The following is an 18,648-nucleotide window of genomic DNA, read 5'->3' as shown; positions in this document are numbered from 1 at the left end:
ACATACAACTTGGCTAAGCTAAGAATAAGGGTGGGGGAAGGAAAGGGTGGTGGATAACTGTCTGAACCATTCACAGTCACATAAACATAAAATGGGAGGAGATCATTATTTAGCCTGGTACAGCAAGTATATACAAGTAACAGGACAACTTAAAAGAAAAGTCTGTGCTAAAGATCAGGAAAAACTTCCTGACTACAAGATCTATCAGATTGTTGTTCAGTCTCCTGAGGAAGTGACGAGAGCTTTATCCTCTAGAGATACTTAAAATTAGAATGGATAAGGTACTAGAAAGCATCCTGTAAGAGAAAAATCCAACTCTGATTTAGTCAGCTTGTAAAGTTACAGGAGAAGTAGGACAGAAAAAATACACATAGAAAGACAATAATTTAAAATGAAAAGTGGGGGACTTGAGAGCCAGAAAATCTAGGTCATATCTTGGGTCTATCCTTTCCAGTTTTATAATCTTGACCTAAATGCTATGAGTTGCCTAAAGTGTAAGCGATGATCTGCCTCACGCTGAGTTGAAGAACTACACTACTATTGGATATCATTACATACATCAGGGTATTTCACACAAAAGGAAACAAAATATTTATAATTTTGCTGGTTTTAAAACTTCAGTTCAAATACCACTATTTTGAAGACCCTTAATTATTAAAAGGAAAAGGAGCATGTCTTCAAATGAAGCTTTAAAACATCATCCAAACCAAGTTTTAATGGTTGAGACTTAATGAAGTTAAGCTCCCTGTTTGTGAAAATGTGGCATGGTCAATTTCTAGGAGATAAGCAACTATACGATAAGAAACATTTCTAGTAACTTTGTTAGACAACCATGATGTAAAAGCGCTTCTCCAATTACCTCTGGAAAACCATTAATATATTCTGCTGCTTCTATAACCCATATCAGTTTGGTAGGCAATTCATACCTACTTCTAGACAGCTTTCAGAAGAGACAATCACATTTTGTTTACTCAAAGATCTTCCAACTGTTTTCCCTAGAATCACAATGCTCCACAGAAAAATATGTAAAATCCACCATTTATGGGTTTCATCAATGTATGCCTCAAATATCGTTTCCTAAACTGAAATTTTAAAAAAATCGTACATGTTAACTCAATGTTATGTGCTACATTTTAACAACTGGAAGCCACTAATGTGTTAAGTGGTATTACCAGGTTAACATATTTTTGTAATGATTCAAATAAAGCTTCTCTTGTCATCTCACTGAATACATATGAACATCTTATAAATGTGCCATTTATCTGTAAGACTATAGCTCTGTACTTTTAAAAAAATTTACTTCGGACTGTACATGTTGACTCATGTAAAAGTGTACAAGTGAATGTACTACTGCATACCTGTATGAATCAGGATTTTAAACCGAACAACTAGGAGAAAAGACAACATAAAATTGAATACAAAGCTAGCACTGTGATCCAGGTCCCCACTTTCAATTTGGTATTTACCAAATGACTGATTTTATAAGTGAATGTGACAAATAATCTCACCTTGCAGATGACTCAAGCAGCCTTGAAAATAGCACACATACAGAATTTTTTTTGTTTTGTTTTTTAACCAAAAGCATTCTTATATGGCAGTGTTGGCAGAAAACGTATCATGAATGAAAACGTTAATTACTGGGTAAATGCATATGAAGCCACAGGTTTCCAGACTCATTTTAAAAACTTGCTTCAAAAAAACCCAAAAAACACAAAGAACAAAAAATTTGCTTCAGTTAAACAAGCTTAAAGCTGACCTTACAGTGCTAAAAAAAAAAAAAAAAAAAAAGCCAATATATTTAAAATCTTTGTTTATAAATCAAAAACAACAAAATCCACAAGTCCTAGACAAGACATAAATTCATTTACTTCAACAAAGACCTTTATAACAAAATCCCACCTGTATTGTCCCTGAAAACTCATTGTTCTAGAAGATAGCCTGAAATAATTTACTCAGTCCGTTGAAAAAGCATTCTCTCCTCATATCCCTCAGAAGAAATTCCAATTGCCACAGGACCCCTAAACTCTCAGGGAGACACAAGCATCTAGGAGGATTAGAAACAATTAGGATATATTTTAGGACTGAATGCAGCAATCAGTGTAAACTGAACAGCAGCAATCAGATATTTCTACCACTTTTGAAGCGCTGGTTCTAAAAATTGAAAAATATAGTCTCCAGGTCTCAAAGAAGTTACAAAGCAAGACACTGGATGGTATTCAAAAGCTGCTTAGATTTTTTTTTTTTAACAGTTCAGATATACTACATAAAAACAGTAGCTACCATGAACACATAGTTTGAGTTTTAAATTGATAACTACGCCTTTAAAAGGGAGGCTGGAGAGCCTGAGGAGTAGAGGATGAAGAGGAAAAAAATGGGAGTAAACAAATGTGTTAATTTAACTGCAAAATAATAACAGGATATAACAGAGTTCTGAGTATCCAAAGTGACCAATCAGAGCCTAAACATAGCTGAATTCCATCCCAGCCTCAGCACGTCCCTAACACAAGAATAAAACCCTTCTTATCTTGTTCAGCCATGTGTCGCCTGCCACAAACTGCAAAACAGAACAACGCCCAAAACCAGCTAGTCTGATTTCAACTGAGGACAGACAGACTCTGTAGTCAGAAGCACCACAATGAAAGAACTCTAACTGACACAGCTGGCCTGGTGGGTCAGCACACTCTACAAAACAAAGCCACACCACATACAGTACTTCAAACTTGAAAAGACCTTTAAAAAGGCACTGTTAATTTGCCAATAGCTCTAGAATCAGCAAAATATACCTACAGGGCACTGGAGTCAGACAATGAGAAAAGAGGATGAGGTAGGTGAGGCTGAGAAGAAGCTAGGAACTATTCTATACCCATAACTTTATTAAGGCATCCTGGCACAGAAATAACACTAAACCAGTACTTCCAGATTTCACCCCAACCTATGTTCAAATCAGGGACAACTACTCTCCTAAGAGCCAATGGACGCTTGATATTTACAGAATAAGATATGTTTAAAGAAAAAGCAATGGTCACATAAGAATAAATCTTGTGTGTGTGTGTGTGGTGGGGGGGAACTAGTAGTAAATTCCAAAGAAACACAAATCTATACTGTCTCAGCAATGCACATTAAATTAGGTGGCTTTTAAAGTCTTTCTTCTTTTAAAGAATATGTGAAATCAGGCAGCACCTGAACTCATCCCAGAATATTAATACCCAAACCAATTTGCAGATTCATCTTATACTTAGAATATTCATCTCGTAATCATTTGTGCCTAGCACAGTGCCTGGCAAAAAACAGGCATTAATTAATTTCATGCTTATTGTACATTTTTATCTCATCTAAGTTATAAAAAGAATACAAATCCCAAGATTTTATTTCCAAGATAATGGAAAGAGGAAGAAAATCTCTGAGAAGCAAAGAAGAAACGTCATTACTTGGGGCCTTTTAGGTGATTTTCATGCGGAATGAGCTAGTGACCCTAGGTTCTGTTTCTACAAAATTAAACACCCCTACTATTGCAATGAAAACTACCAACACATTAGTTCCTAATAAGACTTGTCTGCAGGGTCAACAGAGAAGGCAAGAATTGAATGAACAAGGAAAACAATTACCCACACACCCATGAAAGTGATTTCTCAGAGGCAAAAAACACCCTGAAAGGAAAAGGAATGGGAATAACTAGAAGAAATCAAGATAAGCATTGTTGCTACTCGTGTTAAATGTACTCTCAGAGAAGCTGAAAATTAAACACAGTAAAAAAATACACAAAGAATAAATAGTTTAAATATTTAATGGAATCTTTTAGGTGAACATTCACGTGATACTGAAAAGCATCAACAGGAACAGGAAATTCTGTTTCTGGAGTAGCTGTTATGGTATGACAATGGAATTTGGCCCTTTTAAAATCAACAAATGAGTCTTACAATTGGGTGAAACTCTCTTATTAGGAAATTCAACTACTTTCTGCTGGAGTACTATTGTACTTCTCATCAAAGTGCTTTCTTTGGCCCCTTCAGTTATTTGATCTTTTTTTTTTTTTTAAATGATGTAATTTGAAGGTTGACCAAAAAAAAAAGCTGACTGAAACTTGGGACCTGGATACAATGTCATAATTAAACTGAGAAATAAAATGTAGTAAAGGAATATGCTTTTATCACTTAACCTAATATTCTAAAGAATAACGCTTAAGAGTAAGGGAACTCCACTGAAACTACAAATGGTTTAGCTCAATTCACCAACCACCACCAAGCAACACAGTTAAGTACTATAAAGGACTCACCCAACTCAACAAATCCACCTGCCAGCTTCTACTATATAATTCGCTTAGGCTTTACACCCTTTAAATGCAAATGTTTCTGGAATATGAAATCCTAAAAATGCCATAATTAACATCAAGCCCCATGATGTTCCCGCGCCCTTTTTCAGTTCCTTGATACTGTTCCCACCAGGAACCTGTGATTTACTAGTACTTCCAACATTCTGGAAAACTATTAGATAATAAACACTGTGCAAATCAATGCTTCAAGGACATCAAATTCATAAATCATGCGGCAGTCTCAGAGTGAAGTTCACAAACATAAAGTCCTAAAATGCAACAGGCTCTAGAGAACTACAGGACAGGAGTAAAACTGATGATGCACCAATACCCCAGCCGACATCGGGCACTGACCTTCACCCAAAATGACCTTCCTCTCTCTGGTTCCAAGATCAGTACAGAATCCTAATGCACACGAAGGGCAGAAAAACACAATCGTGGCTTTACCTACCCCTCCTCCGAGAATCTGGAGAAAAGTTTCTCTCCAGAAAAAACAAAACAAAACTACGTTTCCAAATTCAATCAACCGGGTAACTTGGCAGCAACCCCAGACTAATTGCAGAGCTCGGAAATAACCCTCTGTCCGCTGCCTGTCAACTTCACTCGGCAAAGGCAATCAGCAATCACTGACCCTCCTGCTAGGTCGGGCCCCATCCAGGGAGGCTAAGCGCAGGGGGAGCTTCATACCAACCTGTCGGTGATAGTAGACTGTGTGCCACTCATTGGGGCCCTTGGCGAGAGGTCCTCCTTTTATCCAACTTGCATTTTACAGTAACACCTCCACCCCACCCCCAGCGCTCCGGGATCAGGCCCGACTCCGTAGGGGACACAAGAGTCCAACTCAAAACTCCATTCAGTCATCTAGAACGTCCGACTGGAAGTGGTCAAGGAAAGGGGATGTGGGTGGGAGCGAGGCAAGTTATCTCCCAAATCACGCCGAGCAAGTCCGCCAGCAGGAGAGTTCTAGAGCTAGGGAGCGATCCTCCTCGGCAAGGCACCGGAGAAAACTTTGTCACGGAGGGAAGTCGGCGAGCCTCGGGGAAGGCGGCCCGGGAGTCCCTCCGAGGCCGGGGTGGGATCGGCTCGGGGCTGGATGTCGGCTCCTCCTCGCGGCCTTGGGGGCCTGAAAGTCCCCGCGCCGGGCCGGGCCCGATGGGCTCCGCTGTCTATCTGGGGCTGCCGGCCGCTCTTGGCCGCAGCCTCGGCCGCGTCTCGGGCCGCCCCGCGCCAGGCGCGCGCGGCTCCATGGCCCCGGACCGGGGGACACCGCTCGTTCTCCTCGTCGCCCCCACCAGGCTCCGGGCGCCGGGACAAGCGCGGGTGCCGGGCAAGGGGGGGGTGGTCCCGCAGCCGGAGGTGACAGGAACCTGGTCTCTCAGCTCCGCGGGCTGCTACCCATCCCTCGGAGGCCCGGGCTCTTCCGCGGTCTGCACAGGCGGCGGCGGCGGCTCCTCCCCGACGCGCCGGTAGGCGGCGGTTCCCGCGAGGGGCGGGAGGTTCCCGTCCGACCCGGCCTCGAAGCACCAGCGCCGGAGGCCGGCGGCGACGGCGGCGACTCGGAGCGCAGGGCCGGCTCGCCGGGTCCTGGGGCCCTCACGGGAGCGCGCGCGGCGGGCAGAGGAGGCCGCCGGCGGTGGGGGCCGCGCGACAATCGCAGGCGCGCGCACGGGTTCCGGTTCCGGTTCTGACTTCCCGGCCCCGGCAGCATCCAGCCCGAGCTCTCTTTTCCCCTCCCCCGTCGACTTTTTTGGCCTCCTCCCCTCTGACTTCGGGAAACCGCCTCACCCGGGATCCCTCCGCGGCGCGCCGGGCCGCCCCCGCCGCCCGCGCGACCCGCGCTCGCTGTCCCGCGTACCGCCCTCCGCTCGCAGACCGCGGGTGTGCGCCGCCCCCGCGCGGACGCCTCCGCCGCAGTCTTGTTGGAGGGAGCGAAAAAGTAGTTCTGCGGGGCGGAGGGAGGTGGGTTCCGTCTGGCTCTGGGAGTTCCACCCGCCAACCCACCGTTGTCCCCAGGACCCCGGGAATGCCGGAGATCTGAACTTTGGAGCCTAGTTTGCACCAACTCGGCTTTCGCCTGAGACCGCCAAAGAGCACGCCCCCAATCCCGAGGAGCTGTAGATAAGAGGCTTTTTGGAAATTACCCACCCCCTTGTCCTCGAAACTTGTATTCCTTAAGGGAGCATACTTGTTTTCCTTTTCCGATAACACGCACAGACTGCTTTTGACCGATGGAAGCGAACTCAGATCCGGGTGGCCGGACCCTACTCCTCTCTTGTGAAACAAACCCCAGCAAAGAGAGGTTTTGGCCTTGGCCGCTCACCTGGGGCACCTGCTGGCCACATCCCAGGGCAGGGGCCGCCGCGCACCAGTCTTGGCTGCACGCAGAGGGTTGGAGGATGGAGGTGTATAGGGCTGGGGAATTGGAGCCAGGATTTCTTCGTATAATGTTGCTTTTAGGTTGCTTCTGCCTTGGCAAAATTATATGTATTATTTGCCAAATTGAGCAAGCATGGTGCTTTCCACAGCGACTTAACAAGCTTGTTGTGGAAAGAAATGGGAGCAGAAAATAAAATATATTTATCCAGTAAATAGCATTACAGTTCTCTTTGAAGGGTTCCCAAATAATATTTTTTTCCTACTGGGTAGATAGATTTAGTATAACCGTCCAGTTTTATGATTGCATAATGCAGATTACAGCGATTCAAGTACCATGTATAATGTATTTCTTCAATTCCGCCTGCAAACATCTGAAGTGGCTGTCTCTTTATCCAACTATTTTCAGACTTTTGAGTTCAAACCTGTATTGATGGGTAAGGGTCTTTAGCCTCTTTGTGGAAATCGAGTGGCAAAGCAAATCTAACAAACAGTGGACGTGGAGAGGGGAAACAATTACTTCTTAACAATGCTGTTTCTAAAAGTCAATCCGCAACAGTGCATAAAAGGATCATTATCCCTGAATAGATGCATGAGCTAAGGCTGACGTTAGAACGGGTAAAAAAAAGAAAAAGATAAACAGAGGCCAAAGATGACTCTTTATTGCTTGATTTTTTTTTTTTTTTTTTTTTTTTAAGTTCAGCGCACAGCCAGCTAATTTTGTAATGTTTATTTTGGGAAAGAATAGAAGCAGATTAGGGTTCCAAGCCACTTCTAATGATCAGACCAGGACACATTGCCACCTGCTGGTGTACCCTAGCATGATAATTCTATCCTGAAAACTCATAATTGCACATTTTCTATATGTAACTGGAAAGAGCTCCATCAATCTATAAAAAATGACCAAAATGCAAACCTTATCCCCAAACGTTTGTCTTTCTTAGACATACTAAATATCTTTTTGGCCCTATTCTAATAATTTTATAGTGTGGGTATCAAATTAATTGGACCCAATGACTCATCAAATCATGCATTTAAAAAATGAGTTCCCCTCTTCTCTTCAAGAATGCCTCACTACACGAGCTTCAGGAATAAAACAAACTGGGAAAGTTTCCTAATTCACCTTCTCTTCCTTGCATACAAAACCTCTTGGCAGGCTGCTTTCAAGATCTTTCCAAACTTAAACAGACCCAAAGTTCTAGCTGCGAGCAAAGAGGGCATTTGCTGTGGGAAAGCTTCAGAAGATGGTAAGCAAAGGATTTAATTAAGTCAGTGGTTATTCACTCCAGAGCTATTTTTTTTAATGATGAAAATCTCTATATTCAGGCACAAAGCTCTAATGGTAAAAAATGTCCCTGAAAGCCTCTTTACAGCCGTTGATAGCTCTAGACTGTTTTAATTCTGTGTATAGAATACCTTCAGAAGAGTCACACCAATTTAGGCAGAACACACGCCCCAGGGACATTAGTCCTTTACCTAGAAAAATGACATTGGTGACACCATCCACTGCGCATGCTCTTTGAGAACGTTTTCCAGTGGGGGATAATTCTAAACTACATCCTCATGCCTTCATCCATTCTTTCAACCTGCTTATTGAGCACCTGCTATGTGTCTAACACTGTTCCAGGGATGGGAAGCAGAGCCTGAGGACAGCCGAAGGGCCTGTCTTTGTGGACCCAACTGGACATCATCATTCTCAAGGCAACTGCTCAAACAGGTGGCAAAATAAGAAAGAAATTAAGTTCTTCCTCCTTCTTTTGGCAAACTGTTTTCTGTATGTAGATTGTTGCCTCAAAAAGTAAGCAGTATTAGGAATGGTGGATAAGAACAGCTGTGAAGTATTTTACCGATAAGTATAAATATGGGTCAACATTTCTACAGGCCAAAAGCCTTTTTTTTTTAAGCTTCTGGCAGAACCAGAACAAAGACATCAAGCCAGACTCTGGGTTGATAAAAAGTTGTTTATTTTTATAAAATTTAGTACAAATCTCACTGAAATATAAATCTTTCTTGAGCAGTGTTAATGACTATTACATAGTAATCTAAATGCAAATGAGTACTTCATGTGTCCAACCATACCACATGTGAATTAGCCCTTCATGTACCTCTCATGTACTGACTCAGCATCTTAACTGCTGAGTCACCTTCATTTCACATTTTTCTCTCAGCGAGTTTCCTTCAGAGTTATCAGCCACAACAGCAAGAAAAGCTGAAATGAGGGATTCTCCTTCCCTTATCACTAGGTAGGTTTCAGGAAATTCAAGAAACCTAAGTACTTTCCCCTAAAAGAGCAAGGTCTGCAATCCCTTCACTTCTGAGGTGGAAGGAGAAAGGAATGGTACCAGATTAAGTCTATTCATTTGTCTGGTATGGGACGGCTTGCACTGTGCCAAAACTCAAGAGACGGCTTTTTCCTTTTCTTTTTTTTTTTTTTTCTTTTGTGCCAAGCCACTCTTTTTTTTTTTCTAACTAGGCTTTTGCTAAAATCAGCATTCCCCAGCATCCTACTTGGACCACAATTTTGTTGGAAAGAAGCTAACCAGCATTTCAGGGACACTGATCATAGAAAAAAAGAGATAGAGATGCTACTGTCAGATTATTCTCATGTCCAGCAAATCCCCTTAACCAAAAGACAGTCATTTTAAAAGACCCACGGTTAACATGCCTTTAAAGCCGCTTTTCCCAGAGCAATGATGACCTCATGCAGTTCCAACCACTTGGTCATGCCTGGACAATGACGTCCATCTTCAAGACCACTCATTAGGCTAGGATTACCATCGAATGGGCTGGTACTTCCTACTCACGTCCAGCCCTGACTTCAACATCCCCATACCCTTGCTCATCAGCTGAGCTACTCGCTCACCACTGGTCTCAACAACACAATCAAATGAATAAATAAACAACAAACAAATACATAAAACTTCCTTTTTTTCCCATAAAAGCTCTACATTAAAGACCTGCATTAATAAAACACCACCTAATGTCTCTGTGAAATTCACAACGGGGTATTTCCTTAATTGACAATGGGGTTTAAACTGAAGCAGAGTAAACAAGTGACCTGCCCAAATGATCTGGCAGGTGAGTAGCCAAATTAGTTCAAAGAACCGAAGAATTCTCGATTCCTAAGCCCTTCTTCTACACTTACGTTCTTCCTTTTCCTAGCTGAGAGACTATTGATTAAGAAATATTTTTTCCTTCCAACACGGGCCTTGTCATAATATATTATCCAGAGAGAGTGGCACCTTTTCCAGAGAAAAAGTAGTTAACAGGATGAACAGGTAATGTATCTGAAATGGAAAAAAAAAATAGCCTCATCACCCTGAGGCCAGGACATTTGGTCTTTGGTTCTGGTTTGCAGTATGTATAGCAGAGCTGAAACCTGAACTGGCATCTCAAGCCCAGTGGAATCCACATGGTAAATCCCTATGGAATTCAGTCACAGCCTCTCATGCCTAGGAGATTAATGCACAAAAGCCCTGAGAACTGGCAGAGTTTTCCTGGTAGGGCAGAACCCGTACAACAGGACCCGGTAAATCTGCCCACACCTCATTCATCTCTCATCCAAAGCTCTAGCTCTATGGTTTTTGTGCAGAAAAGAGTTAATATAGTAGGCCTGGAAAGGGCTGTTTGCAAGATTGGCCCTTGGCTGACATATGAAGACTTAGATTTCATTGGGAAGGTTCCCACATGAACTGATGAGACTGGCTCACTGGCTCTAAACTGTTTGTACAAACAATGTGGTTCACGGTGAAAACCTCCTTTCCTTCTGGGAGTCAGGAAAAGGCTGTCTACATGACCAGCCCCCCATTAAAACCTTGGGTACTTAGTCTCTAACAAGCTTCCTTCTAGGCATTTCACACATATTGTGAATATATCGTTGCTAGGGGAATTAAGCACATCCTGCATGATCCCACTGGGAGAGGGCTCTGGAAGCTTGGGCCTGGTTTCCCCTGTACTCTGCTCCAGGTGCCTTTTCCCTTGGCTGATCTTTTGTTGTATCCTTTTGCTGTAATAAATCAAAGCTCTAAGTACAACTACGTGCTGAGTCCTGTGAGTCCTCTTAGCGAAGCACCAAGCCTGAGGGTGATCTTGGGACCCCCAAGTACAGGGAGTCCTTTATGGTATATACCAAGTATATGGTATAGGGAGGCTCAGTAAGTAGCCCCCCACCACCGTCACGGTTTCACCCGCACCCTTCTCTCATCCTTCTGTCCCCCCATTCAATTTCCTGATCCAATGCTCAGAATGCCAAAGGCATGTATCTTCCTGAAAGTTCCTCACTTTATAGTAAATGAGGTGCATTTCTTTAAGCTGCTACACAGAAAGTAGGAATAAATATTTGTTGAAGGAGTCACTTCTCAAAGGAGTAAGGAAGAAACAGCACTAATGCTTTTTGAGTTCCTTTCTAGGCTGTCTGATCATCAAGCCTCCCAGGGACAAAGGAGCCAGGGTCACCACAACTTAAAAGGAATGCAGTATGCTCACCTCACAGATCTGACTTACAACTACTGCCGGTAGTCTCACTTTCTACAACTACACAGCTGCAGAAGTTAGTGTTTTAATACTGGGATGTGTTCTGCTCCAAGACTGACCAAACGGATGGATAAATTTAGCCCTTTTTTGAAACCTAAGCTTGTCATAAGCAGGATTCTGTAACAGCCATGTCTCCAACCTGGTTCCCATGGCTGACTTAACCCAATCCATTGTCTGGAGCAAGCCTTGGCTAGTGCGTCTTGAGATGTCCATTGTGTTTTAGCTGCCGCTCCTCACTCCGCCTGCTTCTCCAGGTGTGGTACTTCTTGCTGCTTTTCCTCCATGCAAAACGCCAGATGCTAAACATGAAACACCAAGACACAGCATACATCGCAACTCCCCCGACCTTCACAAACCACTTGGGCTTGGGTGAGACCATTTCACAGAAGAGGAGGTGAGCTCCTACACCAATCCTCACTCCAGTGAACAGAGCTGCAAAGAGGAAATCCACCACATCTCCAGTGAAACTATGGTAATGGCCTGTTTCACGAAGAAACCAGCGCATCTGTAGCAAGGGATTGGTAATCTCGCTTCCAAAGAGGACTGCATTGACCTCTGTGCCTGACTCTCCAAGCACCAGGGCCATGATGATGCCCAAGATACTCAGTGTGTGGTGAGCCAGCATCAGGGCCCCCTCAGACTGGAAGTAGATGCACCAGCCCAAGTCGAAGATGAAGTAGCCCAAGGTGAGACACAGAACGTGCACTTGGAGAGGTGTATTGGGTGAGCCTGAAATAAACCAAGACAGAAGCAAATTGAGTGGCTGGGAATTGTGCTACCTTACACAGAGATCCTGTGTTGCTCTTTCTCAAACTTTTCTGAATCACTGAAAACAAAAACAATTGCAGGCACATGCTTTTTAAAGGCAACCAAAAAAAAAAAAACAAAAAACAAAACACTGAAATCTAAAGCTTTGGTCTTTATCAAACCAATGTTACAGGGCCCAGGAAATGCTGTTCTGATGCACCAGATCTCAATGAGTGATTTAAGCACCAGCAATTATCTCAGCGTCCTCTCTGTGTAGCAGCATAAAATCCAGTTATTTTGTTCTTTCAATTAAAATCCTACACAGTCTCTTTCTTGTCTTCTTTTTCTTAACCAGCTAAAGCTCTGTTTCTAGACTCTTTTAGTTATTCTCTCCCACTAGCAGCAGATGCTGACTATTATATATAGAATGGACAAACAACAAGGTCCTACTGTATAGCACAGGGAACTATATTCAATATCCTGTAATAAACCATAATGGAAAAGTTATTCTGTCCCAAATGTCAGATTAATTTCTTAGCTTAATGGGTTAGATTATTGGACATTGGTGGCCTTAACTCGTCTTGAAAGTGGACTCTGGAGAGAACCCCAAAAGTTAGTATGTTCCCATGTCCAAGAACATAGGGTGCAAGGACCTGACATGTCTGAATCCATTAAGAGTCTTCACATAAAATATAAAGCTTAAGAGTTGCTTACTATCAGTTTGACAGTTTGGGGGAAAATTCAGAAGCTCAATATGGGAATCTAAAGAAATTATAAAAAGAAAGAATCTAAGGAATTTAAAAAAAAATCATATTCTAGAGGACTTATGGACTGAATTATGTCCCTCCAAAATTCGTATGTTGAAGCCCTAAACTCCAGTACCTCAAAATGTGACTATATTTGGAGATAGGGCCTTTGAAGAGGTAATTAAATTAAAATAGGGATGTTAGGGTAGTGTTCTTATAAAACAAGGACATTAGGACGTAGACAGGCACAAAGGAAAGACCATGTGAAGACACAGCAAGAAGGTAGCTCTCTGCACACAAAGGAGCAAAGCCTCAGAAGAAATCAAACACGCCAACACCTTGATCTTGGACTTCTAGCATCCAGAATTGTGAGAAAATCAATCTCTGTTGTTTAAGCTACCCAGTCTGTAGTATTTTGTTATAACAGCCCCAGCAAACTAATTCAAGGGGATATAGGTTTTGTATTCTAAGGAAGTAACACTTGTATCAGTACATCTAGCAGCTTAAAAATTAATATAGCTGCCCCCAAATAATGAGGCATTGGTTAAATAAAAGATAGTAAATGCATACAACACAATATTATATAACAACTGAAAAGGATAAGGAAGATCTATATACATAGACATGGAAAGATGATGTCCTTTGAATATACAATCAAGTAAAAATTGCAAGTTACCAAAAAGTATGTATAATGCAGTCCATTAGTGTCTGTTTGGGGCTGGTGGTAGATGTTGATATTAGCTTTATGATTTATACATTTTGATCGATTAAATTGTAAAAAGCAATTAAGATTTGTTTTAAAAATAGAGAGTTATGAAAAGCAGAAACAATAGGTGACACATACAATATCAGCATTAACAATGAAGATGAATGGAGACTCCCAAAGCACATTATAATAGTAATTATTCTTCAATATTCTTCAGTATTATACAAATTCTGTGTAAAAGTCCCATCCTTCTAAGACTACCCCCAAATCATACATTCCTAAGGGAAAACTCTCTAATGTCTCCCACCTACCTGGGTGGGTAAAAGGCCAAGGGCCATCAATGAAGCCAATATAAGCTGAGAGACCTATCGAGAGGACTCCGTGGGTGAACGTAACCAGCCGGCAGCTCCACTCATAGCTTCGGTGATTATTCAGGCGACAGAAAGAAATGTAGAGCGAGAGCCAGCCCCCCAGGCTGCACAGCGCCTGCAGACACAGAGCTAAGGCCATCCTACGATGAAAAGACCAAAACCAGAAAAACAAAGGATGCACCCTAAGAAAACAGCATTGGGTCATTTTGTGTATACATCTTCATTTCTACTCTAAGACAGTACAAAAATATTGCCTTCCCGGAAACACTTTTTCCTTATCTACAGAGCCAAGAATCTTCTACTGAAGCGTGGCTGTATTTCTGATTGCGTGTTCCTTAGAGATAACTGGTCAAAACTGTAAACCGAAAAGCAGGAACTGCATTCTGAGTTAGCAGATGGTCTAATATGGTATATGTTGTTATGATGAGTAAATGTCAATAACCCCCCAGGGATGACTGACCTTGGACTACAATACACGAGTAATTCAATATGTGTATTAGATAATGTGTTCATATATCAAAAATCTCAATAAGAAGCCCTCACGGAAAAAAACCTCCACCATTTGTGGTCTCTGCTAGAAGTCATATGACACATGGCAGTTTAACATGGTTTTAAGCTGATACTAAACTCAACTGAAGTCTGGGTTTGGATCATGGGTTTATCAGTCAAAATCAAAACTTGAGGTAAACCTAAAGACAGAACTAAACAAAGACCTAAATAGTTTGGAAGGGAAAAAAAATAAACTCCTAGTTCTATTCAGTTCTGAAGTCCAACTCAAAGATTGACCAAAGGGGAAGCAGGATTTTGAGGTACAAGGGGGGAGTTGTTGTTAAGATATAAAAATATCTTTAAGACAATTGTTTAGTTAAAAATGAAACAAAGTCAGAAAGCCACTGACTGAAATTTTTACTGGTGACAAATGTTTCAGGACAAGAATGAGTGTAATGGAGTCAATATAGTCAGATAGGACTAAAATCTGAAAATAACCAAGATGTCCTTATTAATATTCATTAGCTCCTCTATTGAAAGTACAAATAAAAAAGTAAAAAACATTTCAGATATCTGTCTCATCTCAGCAGGAATTTTCTGCATGGCTACACTTATTGCTTAACCCTATTCTGACAAGTGAAATAGTATCTGTGGACCAACACACTTCAATACACAAGCCACTCCCAAGAATGCTATCCAGAGAGGGCTTTATGAAGGTCAAGTGCTGTACAGCTTTCATCTGAAATCAGATTAGAAAACAGCAGTTGTCAGTCATTGACCTGAGTTCCAGTTCTGTCTCTGCCCCTAAATAGCCATAAGAGTGTGAGCAATCACTTTCACCTCTTGAGCCTCAGTTTAAAAAAAAAAGAGAGAGAGAGAGAAGAAAGGAAAGAAAAGAGGATTGAAAATAACTCTATGATTCGGCCCAGTTCTGACAAGGAGTTCTGAGATAATTTCGTAAAACATCCAGGCCAATTTTCAGAGCAAGGGCCAGAAGTACAAAGGACCCAGAGTGAAAAGAACTGTCCTCTCTCACTTCCTTTTAAAGGCCAGGGTCACCGGCCAGTAATGCGGATCAGCTCATTTGGATATGCCGATTAGTATTTTTAGAGTCCTCTTCCCTGAATCCTAATTCCCTGGCAGAACAGATGACACGGTAGTCCATTTACAAACAAATAAAAGAACAGACATTTATAAATGGCAGATACAACTCTGTGACCTTGGGAAAGTCACTCCATCTCCGCGTTTCGGCTTTTCACTCTTGGGTGAAAGAATGACAGGGTATTTAGATGGCCGATGGCCGTTCCAGCTCAGAATTCCAAGGCTCCTGTCCTTGCTCCTCCCGGTCCAGGGCCAGATTCGGGAGGAGGAGCGCTGGGCGGGCCCACCTGGCCCTGGGCCTCGGAGCAGGCGTGGCTGGAGCGAGCCGCAACCTCGGCGCCCGGCAGGCACCGCGAGCGCATCTCCCCCGGACGCGCCTACCTACACTGTGGTCACACCCGGCTAGGGCGCACCTGAGCCGGACCGCTATGCCAGCATCCCACCCGGCGCCCGCGCCGGCGCCCAAAGGCAGGAGGAACCCCCCTCTCCCCTCAGAGGCCAGGCCAGGCCATCTGCCCGCTTCCTTCCCCCGCAGCGGACCACGCAGGCCGGGCCATCCACGTCCGGAGCCCAGCCCGGCCTCGGGAGCCGGGCGGTCCCCGCCGCGCAGTTACCTGGCCGAGAGCCCCGGGAAGCCTCGGGAACCTCGGCCCCGGAGCTCAGTGCCTGGATCCCGGGATCAGGAAGCAGCGCAAAGAGGGAGAGAGGACGAGGCTCTGACGGCTGCAGAGGAGGAGCCGGTGGTCTGGGGGCACCTGCTGGCTGGGAGGACGGAGCGCACAGCCAGAGCTGGACCAGAGACTGTTCAGAAAGAGGGAGGGAGGGTCCTCCTTCTTCGCGCAGGCCTGAGGGGGCGGGGCGGTGGTGGGGAGGGGTGATGATGACCTAGTGGTGACGTGAGACCTGCAGGCTGTTGCCCTTGCTTATGTGTTTGTTTGTTGTCTGTTTGTTAGAATAAATATCCATCCCCTCCTCCCACGATGGGACAGCCCATCCCATAACAAGTTGTAGAGCACCTGCTCAGTGCTTGCACCCCTGCTAGGCACTGTGTGAGATGAAAGACATAGTCCCTGCCCTCACGCTTGAGTCTAAGTTATGAAGCAAGCACACAAATAACTAATTTCCAGGGAAGCGCTCAGGCCTGAAAATTAGAGTTACATATTTCTTCTCATGTCAACCCTGTCACCAACTTGGCAGTAGAGTATAAGGCTTAAGGGTAAACCTGGCTCAGTTACTGACTGTGTATCTTTGGACAAGTTACTTTTCTGTGCCTCCGTTTTCTCATTCATAGGATGGGGATAATAATAATAGCTGTCTCATAAAGTTATCGCAAGAATTCTACACACTTTACATGTGTAAAGTGCTTACAGCAATGGCTGGTGCATGGAAGTCGTTATATGAATGTTAATTATTGTTGTTGTTACCTCACTTTGGGTTAATCCTCTCTCCTCTCTGGGTCTGTTTTAATATCAGGGAAAGTAAGTTTGAAGAGATAACCAAACATAAGTGTGGAGATGCAAATGGTGTAAAGAGGGCATCTGAGTTGGTTGATCAGGACAGGCAAAGGTAGGATGCTGAGGGGCCCAGACATTCTTAAGAAGAGAAGACCTTGAGCAGAATTGTGAGCATTTAGGCCATGTCTGGGAAATAATAAATAGTCTAGTTTGGGTCATTTGTCTTGCCAGCCATTTAAGAGTAAGGATCACACTCTTTTCATTCTTGTTTCCCTAGTACCTGGTACAGAGGCAGGTGCAATAAATGTTTGCTGGTTGAATGAACGGGCAATGAGCCTGGAAATGTATATTGGAAGCATATTGAAGCTCCTAAACCTTAATGACCATCTAGACCACTTGGGAAGTGTTTTCAAAATACCCTTTGTTCAGGCCGCACCTTGAAGATTGTGCTTTAGTAGGCTTGGTGTGACGCCCAGGAATCTGTATCTTTTAAAATCTGCCCATAGATCTTCAGATGATTAGTCACATTTGGGGACCACTGATGTTAGAGGACCTTAAATGACTGATGCCAGCCTAAGATGCCAGGCTGAGGCATCTTATTATGCAGATAATAGGAAACCTATATGATATTGGGCAAAGGGAATAATTTTACCATGCTCTCCAAGTCCTTGCTACTCAAAGTCTGGTCCAGGGACCAGCAAAATCTGCATCACCTGAGAATTTGTTAAAAACACAAAATCTCAGACCCTAACCCCAGATCTACTGAATCAGAATCTGCATTTTAACAAAGTCCCCAATGATCTGTATGCCCATTCAGGCAGTGGTTCTCCACCTTGACAGAACAATAGAATCACTTGAGGAACTGTGCCAATTCCCTGGGCCACATCCCGGACAAAGTAAATCAGAATCTGTGTGAGTGTCAAATTTTTTTTCAAGTTTCCCAGGTAATTCCATTGTGCAACCAAAGTTGAGAATCACTGCTATGTAGAGACTCAATGAAAATCAGTATAAGACGAATTGGAGAAGACAGCCTGTCACAAGTGGGTTGGAAAAGACCAGATAAGAGGTAGTAATAACCTGCAGGAAGAAAACAAGGAAAGATCCATTTCACTAAATGAACATATGGTATGCACATCTCAACTTTTTCCCCATTTGTTTTTGTTGCAGTATTGTTTTTTTCTTCTAGTATCTGAATCTGAAATTATCTTCTTGCTGCCACCATTTCCCAGGAAAGAACAGAGTACATATTAAAGGCTTCAGGAGTCTAAAGACTGAGGGGATAAGGGAAGGTGCTAGTTCTTCCAGTGGAGCCTTTATTGGGCCTTTATTCTGGGGTGACTGAGATTCCAGGTTCAAGCTCCATTACTTGGGATTAAATTTTATTAATTCACGTATCTTTGGCCACAACCTTTGTTCCACCAAATCGTATGCTTGTCAACTGTGGTGTCCCCCAGGAAAGTTCTGGGCTGTTAGAGAGAGCAGAGGACAGGAAGCTCTCCACCAATTTATTTGAATAACAATAACAATAATATCATAATAATCATGATAATAACAGATAACACTTATTAATGTATCAGGCATTGTTCCAAGCACTTTACATATATATATATATATATATATATATATATATATATATATATATATATATATATATATATTCATTTAATTCTCACAACAACTCTACGAGATGGATACTGCTGTTATCCCCATTTTACAGGTGAGAAACTGAGGCACAGAGCACTTGAGGAACTTGCTCAAGGTGACATGATTAATAGGAGGCAGATTTGGGTATGAACCCAGGCAATATGGCACTGGAGGT

General features: G+C 43.1%; 2 protein-coding genes across 6 annotated transcripts in view; both read right to left on the bottom strand.

The window, feature by feature from the left end:
• ARHGEF12 (Rho guanine nucleotide exchange factor 12) overlaps positions 1-6,039 on the bottom strand; it is a 143,946-nt gene extending 137,907 nt beyond the window's left edge. For both annotated transcript variants that reach the window (XM_007196687.3, XM_007196688.3), the window contains exon 1: positions 5,001-6,039. In XM_007196687.3, coding sequence (XP_007196749.2) covers positions 5,001-5,032 — 32 coding nt within the window. In that variant the 5' untranslated portion in view covers positions 5,033-6,039. The remainder of the gene's footprint in view (positions 1-5,000) is intronic.
• Positions 6,040-8,442: 2,403 nt separating this feature from the next.
• TLCD5 (TLC domain containing 5) lies at positions 8,443-16,157 on the bottom strand. Of its 4 annotated transcripts, XM_007196684.2 has the most exons (3): positions 15,990-16,157; positions 13,726-13,925; positions 8,443-11,944 (listed from the first exon to the last, which is right to left on the bottom strand). In XM_007196684.2, the coding sequence occupies exons 2-3, from the start codon at positions 13,922-13,924 to the stop codon at positions 11,406-11,408; spliced, it is 738 nt and encodes a 245-aa protein (XP_007196746.1). In that variant the 5' UTR covers position 13,925; positions 15,990-16,157; the 3' UTR covers positions 8,443-11,405. The 4 variants fall into 4 exon arrangements, with proteins under 4 accessions (XP_007196746.1, XP_007196747.1, XP_007196748.1 ...); XM_007196685.2 differs by lacking the exon at positions 13,726-13,925; XM_007196686.2 differs by lacking the exons at positions 13,726-13,925; positions 15,990-16,157 and adding an exon at positions 15,494-15,948.
• Between the last annotated feature and the right edge of the window lie 2,491 nt (positions 16,158-18,648).

The sequence above is a fragment of the Balaenoptera acutorostrata genome, chromosome 9, assembly GCF_949987535.1.
Source record: "Balaenoptera acutorostrata chromosome 9, mBalAcu1.1, whole genome shotgun sequence".
NCBI lineage: Eukaryota > Metazoa > Chordata > Mammalia > Artiodactyla > Balaenopteridae > Balaenoptera > Balaenoptera acutorostrata.
This window is presented reverse-complemented; position numbering and strand designations above follow the sequence as displayed.